Genomic DNA, 23,144 nt, shown 5'->3' with positions numbered 1-23,144 from the left:
CCAAACTTTGGTTATTAGTTCAATTTTGGAGTAAATTAAACATTTATCTGCATACTTTTATAATCAAATGATCATCTATCTTTTAAAAAATGTATTATAACTTGAAATGAAATGAAACTAATAAATAAATAAATAATTTTTAAATTATATAATATTTATATTCTATTTTTACGAAATGAAAACTCTCAATTCAATAATTGAATTTATGAGGTTCATAAAAAGCTATTAAATAAAACAAAATAAGATTTTATTTTTTAAAAGTAGATCTCTCAAATATTGAAATGGTGTACTTTGTTTCGGAATTGACTAGTGAAGATGAAAATATCGACAATAGAGTTAAAAATAAAAAATTGAAAGAGTTGATTCATGTGTTGAATGTAAAAACTGAAAATGAAAAGATTTCACAACATCCATAATTTAGAAAAATCTTCTTTCGGCTAGAAGTCTCTTTCATTCTTTACTTAAAAATACCTTTACATTACTCTTTTTCAATAAATACTTGAATGATATGAGATGATCTATAACCAAATTTTAATAACATTTACTCCGATCTTCACAATGCTTTATGCATACTAATATTTATAGTGGATTATATAAATATTATTAACTGTTATCATATTCAATAAACTTTCAAGTACTAACAAAACCCAATTTATGTACCAAAAAATAGCATAAAAATGTAGCAAACAAAACCCCAATTAATTTTCCAAAAGGATGTAACATTGTCATGCTACGAAACAAATTCCATCACATGGTTAGACATTGGTAATAATTTAGTTCATATTTGTCAAGTTTGAAACTATTTGGCAATTTTTTTACCATAGAAACTCTCTAGTCTCTCCTCACCCCCACGCTTTCCCTGTCTCTCTTTAAACTAGAGAAACCAAGGAATCATTTATTAGCAATAGACACAACTTTGGGAAAATGAACCTCCAGCAACTATTTTGGGCTTTGATCCAAATGCATAAGGTGGTGGGGCAACTAGTAGTTGGCCAAGATATCGAAACATCATCAAGGCAGTTAGCCCAAAACAGAGCCCACCAAAATCTGACAGTGGGCCACACCTCTCCATCCATTATTTTGGACATGCCCCAAAGCGTACTTATCTCTGTCTGACACAGTCACGTGCTTACAACGTTCGAGTGTCAGAAAAGACTCAAAATCTTGCGGCATTTCGCGATCATCTAAACCTTGAACCCAAAATACAAGACACCACCTTCCTTCATAATCAATCTCTCGTTGCTGTCAATGGATTCTTTTGTATTTAACACAAGATCCTCTCCCATTACATCACTTTTCTAAATTTAATTAACACCCAAAAGTAGAAATTTATATATTTCCTTTTGTAACATTTAATCTTGATTGCATTTTTATCCTCTTATTATGTTATTTTACAGATTTAATTTCTCACTTTTAATTGTATAATTTATATTCCTTTGTAAACATAATAATTAGCAAATATATTAATGTTATGATATCCTAATCTAATATAGAGTAAATTATGTCGATACTGCAATACTTCCTCAATTTTTCGTGAAATTACACAACTATTTCATAAAAAAATTACACTAACACTCTTTAAAATATTTGAAAATATCTTACAGAAACTAATATAAAAATGTTTTCCTATTTAAATACTAAATAGACTATTTATCCTATAAGAATCAGATGGATATATTTTGTATGTACAAAAAATAATATATGTATCTAAAAATATAGATGTTTTTCTTAGATATAAAAAATATACACTCACTGTTAATGTACTAATCGTTCCATTATTACACATGGTGAAATATATTATCGAAACACCTATTATTATTATTTTTTTTTTTCATCCCTGCAGTATCCACCACCTATAGCAGTGACTATTAACAATACAATCCAAATTTATTAGTGTGTTTGGATAGATAATTTAAAAGAGTAATTTATTTATTTAAATAATTTTAAATATTTTATAATTAAATAATTTGTTTGGATAGATAATTTTAAAAAAAAAAAATTTTGTCATTTTTATTAAGTATTTTAATTAATTAAATTCATAAAATTTGACATTTCATCAAAAATTGATATTTTTAAAATTTTATAGAATTTAATATTTTAAATAAATGTTTGAAAATGAAATTCTGTTTAGTAAAAATCAAAACACTCTACTAAAATAAGACAACTGAAATACAAAATGAAAAATATTTTATCCAAGCAAAATATTTTAAAAAGAAAGAAAATTCAATTGAGAATAATTTAAATTTAAGAATTTAAAATTTTCTAAATTTTTAAAATGTCACATTATAGTTAAAAAATATTCTTAAATTACATGTATTATTATTATAATATATTACTCGTGTATTGGATTAGGATTTTAAAGGACTTTTTTAGTTAAAAAAAATCCTACGAATTTTAAAAGATTTTGCAGGATTTTCATGACTTTTAAGATTTTGCAGGATTCTACAAGACTTAAAATCAGGATTTTAATGGATTCTGCAAGACTTTTAAATCAGGATTTTAATGGATTCTGTGGGATTTTGTAGAATTTTCATGGATTTTTGACATTTGATAAGATTTCAAAAAAAATTTCATACATTCAAATTTAAAGAGTCAAAGACAAAAATAATAAAAAAAAATAATGTCTAGATAATTAATAATAATAATAATAATAATAATAATAATTCTCCATAATATCTTGTCCTCTTAAATAGCATTCACCCACATATCCATATCTATACTAGTCCTCCAAGCATTAGCGTATTTTTGCTCTTGTTCCTGGATTTGAATAATAGGTTCAAAAGTATGATCTTCATTAATTGGTAACGTTGAAGATGAAGGTTCATCCACCGCTTCAATTGGAAATTCATCAGAACGACATTCTTTACGTAGAAAATTATGTAGTGTTACACATACTAACACAAGTTCTACTCGTGTCTTAAATAAAAATGGAGATGCTGACTTAAAAATTGTGAACCTTGATTTAAAAATACCAAATATTTTCTCGATCACATTCCTTAAAGACGCATGACAAAGATTGAACAATTCTTTCTCATTTTCAGGGTTATTATCCTGACCTGCAAAATCTTATAGATGATACCTTACACCTCGAAATGGAGCTAAAAATTGGCGTCGATTAGGAAATTCACAATCCACCAAAAAAATAGTTACCTAATTACATATGCAATATATATAATATTAGTATAATAATAATAATAATAATAATAATTATTATTATTATTATTATTTAAAGAATAAGCATTTAGATATAAAGAATATATATATATATATATTATTTTAGTTATATATTATATGATAATTTTTAACGATATTTATAAATATAAATTATTCTAACAAATATTTTAACAATATTTCATCTTTTAAAAAATAAGCTAATGAAGACATAAATTCTAAATCCTAAAAAATTAGATACTGCAACGTTTTATGTTAATTTTTTTTTAAATATAAAAAAGTCCTAATTTCACAATATAAAAAGAAAAAGAAAAATTCATAGTAAAAAAAATAAAATAATTGTTGAGTCATAAAAAGAGGAGAATAAGAGTAACAAACTTAAAGGAAGAAGATAAATCGCAATTTTTATGCTAAGAGGGTTCTTCCCCCAATTAAGATCAATTTTCATCTCATTTTACTCACAGAAACTTTAACAAATTCGTCTTTTATATATATATATATATATATATATATATATATATATATATATATACATGGTTGTCAAACTCGCGAGTCAACTCGTAAACTCGTACGAGTCTACGAGTCTAGGGTAGCAAAATAGGTTAACTTGCGAATAGACTCGTTTTTTGGTAGACTCGGGCCGACTCGGGTAGACTCGGGTAGACTCGGTCAGAATCACGAGTCTGATGCCGAGTCCACGAGTCTAGTTAGGTTTTTTTTCCACCCCTAAATGCCCCAAAACGACGTCGTTTTAGCTAGGGTTAGTAAGTGAGAATGGCATTTTTCCCTTCGCGCACGATGCCTCCACCATTCTCGTGAGTCTGATATGATTTCTCTCCCTCCGCCGCATACGAACGCTCATCTCCGCCGCATACGAACGCGCATCTCCTCCGCGTACGAACGCCGCCGCATACGAACTCGCGTCCTCTTGCTGGGAGAGGAACGAGTCCAGTTAGGAAGGAAGCTCACGAGTCTGATTTCTCTCCCTCCGCCGCATACGAAAGCGCATCTCTGCTGCATACGAATGCACTTTCCGTCATCGCAGCTTCCGGCGCCGTCGTTGCAGCTTCCAGCGCCGTCGTCGTAGCTACCGGCGTCGTCCCTACAGTTTCCGACGAACACCCACTAGTCACCGTTGTTGTGGTGATTGATAAATTTAGATCTTGTTTTATGTTTTTGATTTGTGGACTTATGTGTTTTCGACTTTTGGTTGTTCATGTATGATTAAGATTTGTATTATGACATTTTATTGTTATTTGACTTATTTCAGACTTAGAATGTTGAAATAGTGATATCATATTATGTGTGTTTATGTTTTTTAATATCTTTTAATATTAAGTAAACTCTTACGAGTCTACGAGTCGAGTCTACGAGAGCTCCACGAGTTTGTGTAGACTCTCGAGTTTGACAACCTTGTATATATATATATATATTGTAGAGATTATAATATCAATTTCATCTTTCACTTTTTTCTTTTCTTGACGTGTGTTATAAAAAAAATTACCACTTAAAAGTTAACATTTTAAGCATTTTTTTGTGTTATATAAAGGAACAAATTCAACTACATAGAATAAAATAAAAGCAAGTCAATTAAAGAGAACAAACAGAAAAATAGAACAAATCAATGACACTATCATTTATATATCGGAGTTTTACAAAATAGGAGAATGAGATGAGAACAATACTACAATATTATATATGAGCAATGAACAATAGTGCAGTATTATTAGTAAAGAAAAAATGGAGAAGACAGGAGCATAGAAAAAAAAGATAAAAAACTCACTTGAAAATTCTTGAAAAGTCACTTTAAACAATCCTTCAAAATCCGATGGGTTTGGATGTGATTGTTTTATGAATTTGGTATTTATAGATAACACTAGAAAGTCCTTCAAAATCCCTCTCACACAACAATCCTTTAAAATCCTTATATTTTTGAATATCAATGGATTGTTTTTAAGTTGTAAAAAATCTCAAATGAATACCAATGAATTTTAATGGACTCTTTAAAAAATCTTGAAAATCCTGATTGAATACCACTGGATTATTTTTAAGTGACATAAAATCCTGATTGAATACCAATGAATTTTTTACTCAAAAAAAGTCTTTTAAAATCCTAGGAAATCCTAAACCAATACACCCCCCTTACAATAACTGTTTGTTATTTTTTTATATATTAATTATTTTTAGATTAAAATATTCTAAATTAAAATGCATTTATTTAATATGATAAAATATATTAATTATAAATATTTTAAATAATATACATTCTAATTAATTAGAAAAAATATTAATTATAAAAAAAGAAAAAAATATTAATTATAAAAAAAGAAATATTATAGAATATACATTTTAATCAGTTAAAAGAAATATAAATCTTAATTTAAAAAGAAAAGTAGTATAAAAATATTTTTCAAATATATATCTATAAATAATAAATTTATTAAATTAACTAATCTTTAATATGGATGAATTAGATAACAAGAATGGTGGGCTAGTATTAAGCATCCTCAAAACATTTTTTTTTATTCTTACCAAAAATTGGTCGTGAGAGACGATCTGCTGGGCAAGATTGGTGAGTCTCCTTCGCTAGGTACACGGTTGTTCCAAAGTAGGAGTGGTACCTGTAAAAAAGACTCTGATACTAAAATTAGTCTTTGATAGTGTAATCGTCTTATATATATAATACATGTACCTTGATGTGAATTAAGGTTTTCCTCTTATGCGAGGATAACGTTGATTTGCGCCTAAAGTTGATCTTGACCTGAGATGTAATGGGCCTCTATTTTGACCGATATCATGTTGCGCATATTTGATATCATTTAGTGCTTTAGTCCCAAGCCTAAGCTCAGCTTCAAGATATAAATAGTACAGTTTTATATACGAAAAACTGGGTAGAAAAACTGGGTAGAATGTTAACTATGATATTAATAGATCGATCAAAATCGTATAATTAAAATAATAAAATTTACAGAAAAAAAAATCTCAAACTAAGGCGGAACTAAAATACCATTACACCTATATGAAAATAAGGTGAGACTGAGAGAGAGACGATGTGAGAAGGTAGAGAGTAGAGTAGAGTGAAGCGAGAAGAAAATGTACATGAAAATTGAAACGAAGAAAAATAGATGATCTTGGGAATGAAGTGGTTGAATCTCTTATACTCTTGGTAAGACTTCTGTTGCCCACCCTGACAAAAGAAGAAAAGACTAGGGCACTTATAGAATCAATTATCAACGAGCCTCACATTCATCTCACCCTTCAAGCGCCATTAGGGCACTCGGAATCACCCCGAACAAGTAATTCCCCCAACAGAAGCCTCGCCAACCGCGCCACCCCACCTGAGGGAAAAACCACCTTCAACGCATACTTATCGGCAACATCCCCACAAGCCTATTCTCCTCCTACGACAACGACGCAAACCTAGGCAATAGCGCCAAGAACACTGGCACAACCCCCAATCTCGTTGTTGCTCAGATCCACCGCCACCACCTCGCTCCGCGCCTCCCACGCGTGCCAAGGAGCCTCCACCCACCAAAACCCGTTGAATGACAGCGTCACTTGCTGCGGCGAGGGAAACGGAACGCGCCGTTTAGCCTGTTGGAGCTCAAGTCCAACACTTGCAAATAGTTTAGCCTTTTACGAGAGTCCAACGCGCCAACGCGCCGCTGAGGCTGTTGTTGCGCATGGAGACCTGAACCAGAGACTCCGGGAGCGTGGAGGGGAACGCTCCGGTGAAGGCGTTGAAGCTGAAATCCAAATGGAGAAGGGTTTCGAGAGAGCGCAAATCCGGAACGGCGCCGTTTAGGTTGTTGAACTGCGCCTCGAGGCGCTTGAGGTTGACGAGGGCGTTGAAACTGACGGGGAGGGTTCCGTGGAGGTTGTTGTTATCGAGGTAGAGGTCTCGGAGGTTACGGAGGGAGCCCAAGGAGGAGGGTATTGGGCCTGAGAGGGTGTTTTTGGAGAGGGCGAGACGGGTTAGGTGAGTGAAGTTGGAGAGGGAGTGGGGGATTGGGCCTGAGAAGAAGTTGTTGGAGAGGTCGAGGGTTTGGAGGAAGGGGAGGGCCCAGGTGGCGGGGAGTGGGCCGCTGTAGCCCGCGGGGTCGAGGGTGAGTTGGGTGACGCGGGAGGCTCCCGAAACGACGGCGTCGCACGTGAATGTGTCGGTGAAGAGGTTGTCGCAGGGGTCGAGGGAGAAGTCCCATGAAGAGAGGCAGGAGCCTGGGGTGATCGAAGCGGGGTGGAGGTTGTCCTCGAGTTGCTTCAGAGCCTCTCTGTCTTCCCAATGCGTTGTTGAGTGTGCGAGGAATGGGGCTATGGAAGCTGCGAGAATGAGAAGAAGGGGAAGTGAGAGTGAGAGTGAGAGTGAGAGACCCCATTTGCGTTGAATGAAGGTGATGGAGAATAGAGAAAGAAGATGTTACACTGTTTCTTTTAGCAGAGTGAGGTGTCAGAGATCTTTGGTTTTGGTGGAGTGACTTCACGGCTTGGTGTCAGAGGTTTCTCCAATGCATTTCAAGTTCTGATTGTTTCTTTAATGCAGGAAGAAAAAAAGTACAGGGTTTTTCTTTTTTCTTCTTCCATCAGTTTGTATGATGATGGCCTTGGTTCTTAGAGTACTGCGGATATTGTTTATAAGTAATTTTTTGTGTAACACTATGTGACATTAGTATTTTTTTATTTTATGGATTACTTAAATTTTAGTATTGAAATTTTTATAAGTAATTTTACTAAAATTTAAGTAACTTATAAAATGAAAAGGAGCTGATATAACATAATGTAAGCAATCTCTACTGTAGATGCTCTTAGAATATTTCCGGTGAAAGTTACTTATAAGCAATCTCAAGTATTATATTATGCCACATCAAATTTGTAAGTTACTTAAATTTTAGCAAAATTACTTGTAAGGATTGTTTATAAAGAATTCCTAATTAGAGATGCTCTTAAGTCTTAACTTCTTATTATAGTCTTATCCAAAGAAGGTCGAAGGAAACTAGATAGATTCTCTTTTTGTTATGATGCCGTTTGTATAATTTGCTATGGTGAACTTTGAATTTTTTCCGTTACACTAAAAAGTGTTCAATCTTAAAGGTTAACTTCTAATACCAATTGAAAAGATAAAAACAAAAACACGTGAAATAGATTGAATTATGTATTTGAAATTTTTAAAAATTAAATAAATCAAAACTTTTTAAAAGCTTTAAAAATCATAAGACAAATATAACTTTCATAAAGATAGGATTAAGAATCATCCTTTGATAGATCCAATGATCCAAGATCACTGTTTGAAAAAACAAATCCCTTTTTATAAAATATTTTTGAGTTATATAAAATATATGAGAAAGATAGAAGAAAAATTAAAATTTATATTAATCTACTTTACCATTTTAGACTATGTCTAATTTTTGGTTATCTATTAAGGTTTTAACACAAAAATTTTTACGAGGTTCTCACAATCCAAGTATTTGTTACAGTTGTCTCTGTTGACTTTTTCTTATTTTTTTCTCTATAAATCTATTTAGGCTTAACACAAAGGTATGTTTAAGAAATTAAACTTAAACTAAGTAACTAATAATGGTTGTGTTTGTGATGAATTACGTTTATGAGTTCTTTTTATTCGAACTAGCACATAGTTGTTTTAATTTAGGTATGTGAATTTATATATTTTGAGAACAAGGATGAAAACAGAGACGAGACAGACACAAAAAGAACCTTTAGTAGTTTCCTATTTCTAGATATTCATCAATAATTAGTACCCAACAGTTCTCATGTATATAAACTTTCAAATAAATTGAGTGAATGATATATATATTAACAATATAGAACATCATTCATTACAAGATCAAGACGTATAACTCTAAACAAAAATCTTAAGAAAATAATAAACTAAGAACAGAAAAAACCATACTAAACTAAACCTAGGGAAAGACAAAAAATGTGGCCAGGAAATCATACCTGACAGCAATCTCATGCACAAAAGCCATATGCGCGAGTAGAGCGTGCTCTATGAAAGTGCAAGTATGAGTTTTTCCGACCCACTGTGAAGTAGTTTGCTTCTCATATTTATAGAGCTAATCGAGAGCGGTTGATTTTGTGCGAGCTCATCATGGGCCATAACCGCTGTCCACTACGCAAACTACGTGGCTTAAGTGTAACTTCTCGTAACCGTTCATCCCACGTGTTTTTTATTTCTTTGACTTGCTAGCTTAGTAACCCCCTTGGTACAACTGCCCCAAACTACTCAGAAAACCTCTAATAACCTCCCTTCACTTTATAAATATTCGATCTACCCTCGAATACATACATTCCTTTGGTCCACCCTAATCTTTGTTTACATGGCAGGTATCCCTTTAATTCCTTTTTCGAGTAGGTTCCGTGTGAATTTACTCGAGTGGCCCCAACAGATGCCCCCTAGGAATTTAGTCTCGAGGAGTGTACTAAATCGAGGGAGAACTAAATTCCTACTTGTCTTTTCATTTTTTGAGAAACCTTTCTTTCACCTCTCTTGACTAAAAAACCGAAGCTCCTTGTTTCATTTCGATGAAAACCTACTTTGAACACCTATTAAATGCGGTTACCATTTTATTTAAATCTATTGCTCCCCTCATGAATTTTGACGACGCATGTTCACGTTTCCCTATATTTTTGTTCGTTGATTTGAAACGTTTTGGCGACTGACTTGATATGTTGGCCCATTTTTCACTCAGGCCCATTTAACTTGTTTAAAAGTTTTCACCTAGGGTAAAGTTACTTTTACCATTTTCATTTGTGCACAAGAATCTCTTTCTTCTCCGTTCTTGCTTTCTTTGTTCTTCTTGCTTCTCGTTGCTGCCATGGCTTCCTCCATTGCTTCTACTTCAGCCACTGCCTCTGGTCTTTCTCCTACGCTAGTTTTCGCTCCGTCCATGCAATCTCTCCCACTCTTGATGGAAAATGCTACTGTTTGCACCGTGGGAGAGGGTGACGAGACTTTTGTTCCGATTCCTGGCATGGAAGAAGCTAGTCTCAAGATTTATCATTCATAGGTACTCCTCCCTTTCTCTCTCCAAGATGGTACCTCTCATGCTTTTCAGGGTCCTTTCATGGGTCAAAATAGGAAAAAGTTTGGCAATACACTACTCCCTGAGGATTACTCTACTTTGCCTTTCATTTACTCTCCAACGATAGACTTGAACTTGTTTGGTGACAATACTAATATTTTTAGAGTGTTTCCACCCACTAAAGATAGGCATTTACAATGGTTAGAACGTGTGGAAAATTCAATGCATTTTGTGTGGGTAGGTGCTAGTATATCTGAATTCATTCAACTGCCTAAGTTTGACTTGCATGTCTTTGATCCTCAAATGTTTCTCTCTGAAATCTTCTTTTGGAATAGAGAGACTCAAACTTTCGAGTTTTCGCGTGGTTTCGTGTGTCCCACTTTATTAGATATTGCTACTATCACTGGTTTAGCACTTATAGGGGATAGGTTTTACCCGGATGCGTTCGAGGAGGAGATTTCTATAAAAGAGACTTCTATTTCTTGGGACAAAAAGACCTATCTAGCCTTCATCAATGCGCATATGGGTAAATTGGACACTCTAGTTTTGACCTCATAACATATTGCCTTTTTAATGTATTGGTTATCTGCTTGTGTTTTTTGCACTCCTTCTCTCCAAGTTCCCAAATACTATTACATCTTGGCCCAAACTTTCCATTTAAAAAAGAAAATCTGCTTAAGTAAACTCTTGTTGGCCTCTAAATATTCTTCCCTCGATGAAGCCTCGAAGAGTCTTTTTCGTGAATCTGGTCCCCGCAACCTTTCTGGGCCATTATGGTTATTACAATTATGGCTTAATGCTATTTTGGAGAAAAAACTTTTGCTTACTTCTTCTTTTCTTTCCCCTGTGTGCCAACTCGAGGGAGCTCGTTTGACCACCCTTACACTTTGAAAGCACTCAATCAAAAATTTTGCTAAATATATTCGCGCACTTCTTAGTTTTGGTGAGTTCACCGAAGACTTGGCTCCTTTTATTTGCCCCAATTTAACAGGTCCCTCTTAGCTTTGAGGAAACAACCAGGTTGGAAATATTTCTCCGAATTCCGTTGATATGTTGTTTGGCTTGCTATCGTGGGATGTTATTCTATCTGGAATACGACAAAAAGATGTTAGAATCTATCTCTACCAACCTTAACTATTTGCTTGACAATTTGATCTATGCCAGATGAAGCCTCTTCTCCTTTGCAGCAAAGAAAAAATAGATGCTGATATTTGTGTTGAGAAAGGAGATTATAAAGATGTTTTGGACTTTATCTTACGTCCCAACAAACAACTTTCTCTTACTCCTTGCACCTTCTCCACTTCCTTTCTAGTCTCAAAGTGCTTTCTTCATTGGTAGTGTGAATATTATGTTGACAAAATATTCACCTTTGATGATTTCCTAAAGAAGCTTATTAATTCTCATCTTTCTTCGCAGGGCCCAAAACTACCAGGTACTTACAAGAATCGTAATATTATTTATCAATTCAAGCAATTTTTTAAAGTTTGTTATCGACTCGACAACCTTGGTCGAAAAATTTTTGATGCCTCTATCTCTTTAACGAAAATGGTACAAAGGAATATCCGATCAAAAAGACTTATTCATCCTTGAGGGGAAACAAATTTTGAAAAAATTTGCCCTAAAAATCTTCACCCTCTCCCAAACACTCGTTTTGGTTTAGTTAAACATTTATCTTACCCTCTTTGGGTGAAGACCCTCGATCCTTTTTACCCAGAGCGCAAAGATGTTCCTGTAAAAGATCGAGTTACTTATGCGAGATGTTTCATGTACGATTTTCCTCGAGAGAAATGGTGGCCTTTGTGTTGGGTCGATAACTGCAATCTTCCGCCTGGTAAATGTCTATAACAAAACCCTCGATATTACCTTCCTTGTCATTACCTGACCCTTATTTTCACCTTGTATAGTTGTTGTCCCTCAACGTGTTCCTCAACACCCTGATGAGACCCCCCAATGGGAGAGTGATGATGATGGTGGAGATGATTCTTCATTGAAACCTAGAAAGAGGAAGACTGTTTTCGATAAAATTTCATTACGTGCAAAGGTATAGTTTCCAACTTCCTTGTCTAATTTGCTTTGATAATCCTACTCTTATACCTCTTTTCCTCTTCAGGGCTTCGAGACCTCCAAAAAATAGAAAACCAAGGCAGATTCCACAAGCGGCAAGATTGTAAGTATCTTATATTTATTTCCTGTTCACGTTCTCCCCTTGCTCATTGTTCTATTCTTTCAGGTTTCGAAAAACGAGAAAGCTTGATAAGGGGAAAGGAAAACAACATGTTCACGCTTCTAAACCAGATCAATTGCCAAAAGTCAAAAAACTTTTGAAGGATGGGATGAAATTTGTCCCCAAGGTATTTTGCTCTTAAACTAATTTACTTTTCTATTCAATTATTTCACTTTGTTCATTCGATTGCCTTACTAAAAACTTCTTTGATCACAAGATGTTGATATAATCCACATCTCCTCCTCCCGAGATGCTTCTAAAGATACCCCACGTTCGACTGAGGGTCCTCAAGAGGTTTGGATTCCTTAATCAATGTTCTTTCATTTACGTATTTTTCTCGTATTTAACTCGCCTTCCTTTTTGTAGTTGGTGACTACTCAATTAAACATTGTTAATGCTCCCTTGACGGGTGTCACTATGGGTATCAAAATTACTCCCCAGGACGTTCAAGGTGATGCTCCCATATCTGAACCAGCTGCGACTATTAAGACCCCCCATCATTCCTCTCAAGATGAAGCTCCGTCTTTCGAGTTGAAACCTCCAACCTCGCCTGGCCAAGGTATGTTGTTTTACTTATTCTTTCTTTTCTGTGACTAATCAACAATGTAAAATCAATCGTCTTCATTTATGTGTACACCTGGCAGCTCTTGCGTCGACTTGGCCTCTTGCTACTTCAAAACCTAATACAGATGGTATCGAGTCTTCTATGCCACCTCCTGTTTCGATACCCTCTACTGATTTGGACTTAATCAGCTTCTTCAATGACGACATCGAAATTGATAATATTTTCGACATATTGGAAAATTGGACAAGTGGAACCTCCGCCTCCGAAAAAGCCCCTGAGTCGGCTGCTAACTTCCAACCCTTACTCGAGTCATTTCGTTCCAAGGCTTATGTTGAGGATCTCGACCAAGCATTTCTCATTCCTGATTTAATATCGAAATTGAGCAAATGGTTGGTGATTTGCTGGATCGAGGTAGAAACTGAGGGTGATTGTGCCAAGCTCGAACATCTTAGGCAAGAATTACTTATGATCAGAAAATCCACTGAAGAGATGATTCCTGCTCTGAAGAAGTTACAACAAGAAGAAGTTGATACTGAAAAAACTCTCGAGACTTTGTAAAGAGAACTCGATAATCTTCAAACTAAGCAGGCTGCCTTGAAAACTCAAAGTCAAGAGGTGATTCAATGACAAAAAAGTCTCAAAGATGAAGGCAAGGAGATCTCCTCGAGGCTCTCGAAAACTCTGGAGCACAAGAAACAACTGGAAACTCAATGTGCTTCTCGAAGACAAAGCTTACATGAAGCCTATCAAGCTTATAGGAGTTTTAAGTCAAAATTTTGTCCATGATTGTAATTATTCTATATCACTTTGATACAATTTCCAATATTATTTTACCTTTCATGGAATTTTTTCAAATATTTGTTATTAATTACCCTGCTTGTAGACTTAGAATTTACTTCTTTAATTATGTACGCATTTTTCGAGTACACTTGGTCAATTACAAATGGGCCTTCCCAATTATAAGACTATTTGCCTAGGTGTTGAGATCTTTGATCCATGGGAAGAATTGTCTTTAATACTAAATCTCCGACTAGAAAATTTCTAATTTTAACTCTTTTGTTGTATGTTTTCTCGACTCTTTCCTTTTGCTAGATGAGATTTTGTAATGCTATCATCCTCTCATCATCCAAAGAACTCAATTCATCATACATTAAATTCCAGTAATCTTCGACAGGAAAATCATTTTGTCTTTGTATGTGAATTGATTGTTGATTAATATCTATAGGCAAAACGACTTCATGTCCATATACCAACTTGTATGGTGTAGTTTTTGTAGCATCTTTTGGTGAATTTCTATAAGCCCATAATACCTGGACAAGAGTTTCGTGCCAATTTTGAGGCTTTCTTGAAATATGTTTCTTGATCAAAGTGATGATCACTTTATTAGCAGCCTCGACTTATCCATTTGCTTGTGCGTAATAGGGTGTTGAAGTTACCAACTTAATACCTCTCGACTGAGCATATTGTGTAACTTTTCGACCTGTGAAAACTGTTCCTTGATCTGTAATGATTGTTTAAGGTATTCCAAACCGCACTATGATATGATCCTCGATGAAGTCAATAATTTCTTTTTGATCTACCTCTTTCACTGGGATTGCTTCTACCCATTTTGTGAAATAATCTATGGCTACTATTATATATTTGTGATTCCTTGATGATGGTGGGTGGATTTTTCCTATTAGGTCAATTGCCCAACCTCAAAATGGCCAAGGTTTGATAATTGAATGTAACTCGCTTGCTGGTACCCTTTGTATTAGCCCGTGTTTTTGACATTCTTCACAGCTTTTAGCAAATTCGATACAATCCTTAATCATAGTTGGCCAATAATATCCTTTCCTAGACAAGGCCATCTCATTTTTTTCTCATGCTTGGTGAGCTCCACAAATACCCTCGTGTAATTCTGCCATAGCTATATAACTTTCATGATTTTCGAGGCACTTAAATAGAATCCCATCAAAACCTCTCTTGTATAATTCGTTATTTAGCATGACATAATTGAGAGCCTGATATTTAATCTTTCTCTCAGATTTTGAGTTTGGGGTTTGAAGATATTCGATTAACTCTTCCCTCCAATCCTGAGTGTTCGAGGTATTGATGGTGAGGCCTTCTTCCAGACTACAAATCAATTCAATCTCTGTATGAATCAAAGATTTGAGACATCCATTACTTAGCTTATATCCAGATGCTATTTGAGCTAGCTCATTTGCAGTTTTATTCTCATTTCGAGAGATATGTTCCAACTGTACCTCGTCAAATGAATTTAACAAATTTATTGCTCGAGACCTACGTTATAGTAATTTCTCGTTCATGCACTTGTATTCTCGAGTCAATTGTTTGATTACAAGTTGAGAATCTCCTTGAACCATTATGTTCCTCGCTCTTAATTACCTGAGTATCTCTAATCCCATAATGAGTGCTTTATATTCAGTTTCATTATTTGAGTACCCAGTTTTTGTTCGAAATGACAACTTAGTTGGGATTTCTTCAGGTGAAATAATTAACAAGCCTATCCCTGTTCCTAATTCATGTTTCGAGTCGTCGAAAAATAATTCCCAAGGTTTCGTGGTTAAGTAATTTACTTGCTCAGTTAAATTCGAGTGATTTGATTGATCTGCAAGGAAATATGCGATTATTTGACCCTTAATAGACTTGAGAGGAATGAAGGTCAATGAGTATTCAGTTAAAGCAAGTGCCCATTTACCGATTCGAGAATGTAACACAGGTTTACACAACATATACTTAATCACATTACTTCGACAAAATACCAATACATCGAAAGGTCTAAGATAGTACTTCAACTTTGTACAAGCAAAATATAAACTTAAACATAGTTTCTCCAAAGGAGTATATCTACTTTCTGCTCCTACCAACATTCTACTTAGATAATAAACGAATCTTTCGATGCCATTATCATCGTCTTGCACCAGCATGCCCGCAATAGTCGAATCATTGGTAGAGACATATAACTTCAATACCCTTCCTTTAGTAGGTGGTGCTATCACTGGAGGATGGGCCATGTAAGACTTGATTTCTTTGAATGCCCGCTGGTGCTCTTCTTTCCATCGAAATTCCTCTTCCCATGAGAGATTGAAGTTCTTTTTTGTTCGATGGTGGCCTAGTTTCCATGATAGCGTTGGTTTTGTTTTTGTCCACTTTGATCCCTTTTTGATGCATAATGAATCCCAAAAATTCACCTGCTGTAATACCAAAAGCACATTTTAGTGGATTCATCTTTTAACCATATTTCCTCATTCTCTCGAAAGATAGCTTTAAATGCTGTAAATGGTTGTCCTTTTATTTCGACCCAATGACTATGTTGTCAATGTATACTTGTACAAACTTACCTATTAAATCATGAAATATTAGATTCATTGCCCTTTGATATGTGGCACTTGCATTTTTCAATCCAAATGGCATTACCACCCATTCGTAAACTCCTAAAGCTCTTGGACATCGAAAAGTTGTTTTCGATACATCATTAGCTGCAATGTAGATTTGATTATATCTAGAATAACCATCTAATAGACTTAAAATTTCATTACCTGCAGCTGCATCTACCATTGTCTCAGCAATAGGCATAGGGTACTCATCTTTGGGTATAGCTAGATTGAGATCTCGAAAATCAATACATACCCTGAGCTTCCCATTTTTCTTGATAATGGGCACAATGTTAGATACCCATTCAACATATCTCGAAGTCCGAATGAACTTGGCCTTCAGTAACCTCTCGATTTCCTCTTTGATTTTGCCAATTACTTCAGGGGAAAATCTTCGAGGACTTTGTTTCACGGGCTTCCTCCTAAGAATTATTGCTAGTCTGTGTTCCACCAAACCTCGATCCAGACCGGGCATTTCCTCATAATCCCAAGCAAAACATTCTTTAAACTCGTGTAATACTCAAATAACTTCTTCTCTTGGCTTCCTCTTTAAGAATCTGCTAATATAAGTGATTTTCTTGTTCTCGATAGTACCCAAATTGACTTCTTCTAATGGATCTTGAGATTCTAACTTGTATTCTTCATTTCTTGACTTTTCGAATCCCAACAGGGAATCATCAAAAACACAATCCAACTTTGCTTCAGACTCTTGTGTTTTTTCTTTCTTCTGATTTTTGACCTCTTGGTTTTCTCGATCACTTTCTGTTTTTTCCTGTTCTTTTTTTTTTTGCCATTTCAGCCGTTTCGTCTACACATTCTCCCAATACTCTTGACGTCTCATCAATCTCCTCGACATCTTCACAGTCCTCGGCCTTAGTCGTTTGTTCTGCCACATAGGCCGAAATTTGAGCTAAAAAGCTCGAATAGCGATCTTGGTGTATCATGGTTGCTTTTAAGCCAACTCAATCTCGACTCGAATAACAAATCCTCTCTTCACATCCCAATAGAAGATTTTCTTGATGCCCTCTTCCTCATCTAACACATTGGCATTATGAGCATCGAAAGGCTTGATTTTGGCAAATGTCGTCAACTGTTGATCTACAAAGTACATGCCCACCTCATATTCCTTTTGGTCAGCATCGAGTACTTCCAGGCCTTCATCATCATTCCAGAAGAAGATTTTCTGATGAACATTCGAAGGAATAGGCCCTACTCCATGTATCCATTCTCATCCCAGCAACACATTGAAATTTGCCTTCGACGGAGTCACTATAAACATAGTTGTCCTTTTTACACTCCCTATTTGTACGTCGAGCAAAATCATCCATTCAGGTTGTGCCGACTTTCCTGCATAATTTGATATCAGAATACTATGAGGTTTCAAATCAGTCAATGTTTTCCCAAACCTTTTCAGCATAGTCCTTGGTAGTATGTTTATGGCCGCACCCCCATCTACCAACACCTTGTTCACCTCATGCCCTTCGATCATTAGGGTCAACAATAGGGGCTTCAAATGAGCCTTCATTTCCTTATTTGGTGAGTCAAACACAAATGAGTTGAATTTGGGGATAACTCGAGAAATCTGATTCACCCACACAATTTTTGATGCATAATTGGGATCATCAAAGAAATCCTCCCTATGAATGTCTTCTTGCTCATTTACAGATTCCATAGCTCCAACATAATCAGAAGAAAAAATTGTCACTATGCCACAAATATCCTCTAAAGAGTCCTCAAACCCACTCTCGAAACAATCAGTTATCATATCTTCGTCATCCTCCATGAATTTTCGAGATGACTCATCCTTTTGAGGCTGAGGCACTGGGATCGAGAAATGGTTTCCCCTAAAACCCTCGAATGTAGCCTTCCTCATTCTCTGTTGTCTTCTCCATTGTGTCTTAGTCAGATTGTTGAAAGGTTGTTGCCTAAGTCCACGCCCATAATTTCCAGACACATTCAAAATTTCCTAGGAGTTCCATGGAATGTAGGCCCTGCATAGTTCATGACTTGCTTTCCTCGACCCAATCCAACCATAGGCCACTGTGGTGAATTCCACTTTCCTACTGGCACACTCGCACTAGGCACAAAGGTATTACCAAATCTCGACAAGTTGTGCATTTCCATTTTTCCCATAGGAGCATTATACTGGGGCATGTGTATCTGTCTCATAGTTAGTCCATTGCTTGCCTTTGCCTTCTCTCAAATTTTTTCAACCTTGTAGCTTTTTAGTAATTCTGATTCTTCAAAAGCTTTAGCAGCAACTCTATTGAACACTACGCTGCATCGAGGGCATAACACGACTTCTTTGTCAGCATCTTTCTTCTTAGAAAGGAACTCGATCAGATTGTCTCCTTCTTTTGGATAAATTGGTTCTTCCTCCTTAGCAAAATTGTCAAGCAATTCCTCTAACTTTTCATTTGAGATGGGTTCAACGTTTTCATCTTCATCAATATTAACCTCGACCATGTTGATCCCCATCGAGATTGGTTCTACATACCTAGTGTGAGCTGCAAATGGAGTAGTATCCACTTTCATATCCTTATCCTCGAAATCCAGACGACCCTCAGTGATCTCCTTCTCGATCATATCCCTAAAGCGTACACAATTATTAGTCCAATGACCATACATGTTATGATATTTACAAAATTTTTTCCTTTTTCTCTGCTCGAATGGAGGAATCTTATGGTTTTCTAGGAGTACATTCTGTTTATCTTTTAGCAAAATATCAAATATTTTATCAGCCTTAGTTACATCGAAACTATATCATATAGTTGTACCCCCTTCCACACTATCTCCTGGTTTTAACATTTGGCATTGGTATGTAGGACCAAGACGTAATTTGGCTATGTTTACTTCAAAATCCTCACTCAAACTCTCATAATTAGTATCTTCACTGATCTCCGCATTCTCTATATAAGCAACTTTTTCTTTTCGAACAAACCTATCAAACTTTCTTAACTTTTCTTTCTCTATCTTAATTTGTTCGATCCTTCTCACTTTTTCTACTAACTGGGTCATATCCCTTAATTGTTCATTCACCAATTTTTTACGAATTGAAAAATCTAACCTTGTAGCAGCAATTTTAAGCAATTCATGTTCAGGTATGTTGGTATAACATCGAGATTTTAACTACCTGAATCTATTCAAATAGTCGTCTAATGTTTCATGATTTTTTCTTTTTATGTTCATTAAATCGACTACACTCACTTTAATTGCACCTCGAAAAAAGTGCTCATGAAAATTTCCTTCTAACTGAGCCCAAGTATTAATCGAATTAGGAGGCAAGGTTGTAAACCATGTAAAAGCATGTTTAGTCAGAGAACTTGGGAAATACTTCATCTTTAAATATTCATTGTTCCCTAAATCCCCACATTCGACTAAGTACCTTGCTATATGTTCGACAGTAGACTCATTCAATTCTCCCGCAAATTTTGAGAATTTTAGGATTTTTACCCTCTAGGCAGTTCTACCTGGGTTATGTATTCTGGGAAGGCAGACACAAAATAAGGACGCTCATTTCGTCCTACCTCAAAACCATGCCTATTTAATACCCTGTCTACAACTTGATCTAAGTTTTCCTCGAGGTTCCTATAAGGCTTACCTAGATTTTGGGGAATGCCTCCATCCCTAACCTGATTTTCTACTTCGTTCAAATTTGCACTCATGGCTCTCGAAGGTTGATTATATCCCACTTTATCTCCTAATTTATTTATTAACTCATTGAAAGGGGTGAGTATATTATGCATCTGAGTCAATAATAAGTTAACCATATCATAATTATATGGTCCATCTATTGTCGAAGGGCTATCATAGCTTGATTACTTATACTTGTGGGGACATAGTTACTTTGTCGAACCAAAGACCCTTCTTGGCTAGTACCCACATGTTGGTAAGGATCTTGCATAACAAAACCCATTCAGTTTGGAGCAGGATTGTACCCTTGTGGAGATACATGCATTTGTGGATTTGGCCCTAAATAAGGCATTAGCATCTCGACATGTATGGGTTGGGTAGTTTTCCAATTTGGAGGCATACCCCATGGGTATTCTCGAGTGGCATTTAAAAATTCTTGAGATACGTTTATTTGTATAGCCACGTTCTCAGGTACTACAGGAGGTAGCGTTGCCCCCCTTGTCAGGATAGTTACATTTTCCAAATTAGGATTTGAATTTCTATTTTCCATATCTACTGGATCATCATTATTCGCCTCTCTAGACGTAGACATGGTTCTTCCACTCCTAAGTCTCATAAAACATACCTAAAACTAGTCTAATTATGTTTCGAACAAAACGTGTCCCACCGGGCGTGCCAATTTGTTTGTGGTGAATTACATTTATGAGTTCTTTTTATTCGAATTAGCACATAATTGTTTCAATTTAGGTATGTGAATTTATATATTTTGAGAACGAGGATGAAAATAGAGATGAGATAGATACAAAAAGAACCTTTAATAGTTTCCTATTTCTAGATATTCATCAATAATTAGTACGCAGCAGTTCTCATGTATATAAACTTTCAAATAAATTGAGTGAATGATATATATATTAACAATACAGAACATCATTCATAACAAGATCAAGATGTATAACTCTAAACAACAATCTTAAGAAAATGATAAACTAAGAATAGAAAAAACCATACTAAACTAAACCTAGGGAAAGACAAAAAACGTGGCCAGGAAATCATACTCGATAACAATCTCATGCACAAAAGTCATATGCGCGGGCAGAGTGTGCTCTACGAAAGTGCAAGTATGAGTTTTTTGACCCATTGTGAAGTAGTTTGCTTCTCATATTTATAGAGCTGATTGAGAGCGATTGATTTTGTGCGAGCTCGTCATGGGGCATAATCGTTGTCCACTACGCAAACTACGTGGCTTAAGTGTAACTTCTCGTAACCGTTCATCCCACGTGTTTTTTATTTCTTCGACTTGCTAGCTTAGTAACCCCCTTGGTGCAACTGCCCCAAACTGCCCAGGAAACCTCTAATAACCTCCTTTCACTTTATAAATATTCGATCTACCCTCGAATACATACATTCCTTTGGTCCACTCTGATCTTTGTTTATATGGCAGGTATCCCTTTGATTCCTTTTTCAAGTAGGTTCCGTGTGATTTACTCAAGTTTCTCCAACATGTTGATAGTATTACATGCTAAGAGAAATAACTAAAAGTTTTTTTTTTAAACTAAGACATATACTATAAATGCAGAGTAAATATTTTGAAAACTAATAATATATACACTTTCAATATAATTGATTATATTATTTATTTAATTTTTTTAAAAAAAATTGCTATTTTTATCCTTCATCTTTTGGTAGTTGTTGGATGCAATACTTTAGTTTGAGGCACTTCGATTTTTTTTTTAATTTTGTTGCAATAAATATGTTATTAAAATGAAATTTTTAATCATAATTTTATATTTAATATAAAGATTAAATCCTAGTTTATAATAAATAAATACAAGTGTTGAATTACTTGGACTTATAATTTTGGTTAGAATTAATAGAAAAAAGTTAGTGTAAGATAAGTTGTCATTTAACATATTTTTAAATTATATTGTTGGTCTTAACTAATGCTCATAAGAAACTATGAACATAACTAATATTAATATCTATAAAAATATATAAAGGTGATAGTCTGTTTTAATGTACATAATTTTTTAGATAATTTTATTCTTATATTTACAACTTTGGAACTATTCTCTCTCATTTTATTACTGGTAGGGAAAGAGGTACTTCATACCTCTACATATTTATTTTTAAAACAGTTTTGAAAGAATTTTTTTTGTTAAATTTAAAGGTAATGGTATCCAATACAAAAATAAAAAAATATTTTTTTTAAATTAAAAAAAAAAGAAATTTTGTTAAATCTAAGGATAATAGTATCAAATATAAAAATGGAAATTAAAATGATGGTTACCAAAATCTATTCCCTTTAGGTAATGGTGTCCAGTACAAAAATGAAAATTTATTTTTAAAGAAATTTTGAATAAAGAAATTTGGTTAAATTTAAGGGTAATAGTGTCAAATATAAAAATCAAAATCAAAATGGTGGTTACTAAACTCTATTCTTTTTTATAATAGGTATAGATAGATTAAAATACAATATAAATTTCTAAATATTGAGAAACTATAAATGTCTATATACCACATATAGAATTTTGGAAACAACAGAAAGAGTTAAACATGCACTTAATTCAGTCTAATAGAAAGAGTATAAAGAAAGAAAGAAAAGAAGCTAGAGTACATACCCAAAGTCATCAAAGAAGCAACTTTGAATAAATCTTTTTTCTCTAAGCTTCCAATAAAACCCTATATCAAAAATTAAAATCCTCAAAAAAAAAATAAAATATAATATAGAAACTAAAAATCAACTATATCAATAAATAATAAACAAATAGTTTAAAAATGAATAATATGAGACAAATATCATAAATGAATCTAGAAAAATCAAAACAAATTTTTTGAACTCAAATTCACTTGTCACAAATAAATCAAAGTATGATTGTTCACAAAGAAAAAAATCAAAAAATAAAGAAGGAAGGAAATATTGTAACATAGGAGTTCTTAGAATTATTTTAACAATCTTCAAATTCTCCAAATTTTATGGGTGGGTGATGGTCAAGGTTGCACATTAGATATGAGAATATCACCATTAATTAATTGACAACAACTTATACTTGACATGTTTTTTTTTTTTTTTTTTACTTCCTTTGTATCAGGCTTATTTTGGCCAAATTGTGTTATTTGTACCTTTCTTTAGTGTTATT

General features: G+C 34.4%; 1 protein-coding gene and 1 pseudogene across 1 annotated transcript; both read right to left on the bottom strand.

Moving 5' to 3' along the window:
* Window positions 1–6,068: 6,068 nt before the first annotated feature.
* Window positions 6,069–7,588, bottom strand: LOC109814113 (uncharacterized; annotated as a pseudogene).
* Window positions 7,589–14,859: 7,271 nt separating this feature from the next.
* LOC145957929 (uncharacterized) lies at window positions 14,860–16,849 on the bottom strand. Its single transcript, XM_083074361.1, has 4 exons — window positions 16,540–16,849; window positions 16,418–16,479; window positions 15,386–16,191; window positions 14,860–15,280 (listed from the first exon to the last, which is right to left on the bottom strand). The coding sequence occupies exons 1-4, from the start codon at window positions 16,847–16,849 to the stop codon at window positions 14,860–14,862; spliced, it is 1,599 nt and encodes a 532-aa protein (XP_082930487.1).
* Between the last annotated feature and the right edge of the window lie 6,295 nt (window positions 16,850–23,144).

This window comes from Cajanus cajan, chromosome 5 (assembly GCF_000230855.2).
Source record: "Cajanus cajan strain Asha chromosome 5, NIPB_CcT2T_4, whole genome shotgun sequence".
Classification (NCBI taxonomy): domain Eukaryota; kingdom Viridiplantae; phylum Streptophyta; class Magnoliopsida; order Fabales; family Fabaceae; genus Cajanus; species Cajanus cajan.
The sequence above is the reverse complement of the archived record's forward strand: the minus strand, read 5'-3'. Positions and strand labels throughout refer to the sequence as shown.

Excerpts from the sequence above, each read along its gene's own strand:
- LOC145957929 (XM_083074361.1), bottom strand. The coding sequence starts at position 16,849 with ATGCCCGGTCTGGATCGAGGTTTGGTGGAACACAGACTAGCAATAATT. Across the intron at positions 16,480-16,539 it reads AATGGTAGATGCAGCTGCAG|CTAATGATGTATCGAAAACA; the intron begins GTAATGAAATTT and ends TCTACATTGCAG. Across the intron at positions 16,192-16,417 it reads TAGGAGTTTACGAATGGGTG|GTGAATTTTTGGGATTCATT; the intron begins GTAATGCCATTT and ends GTATTACAGCAG.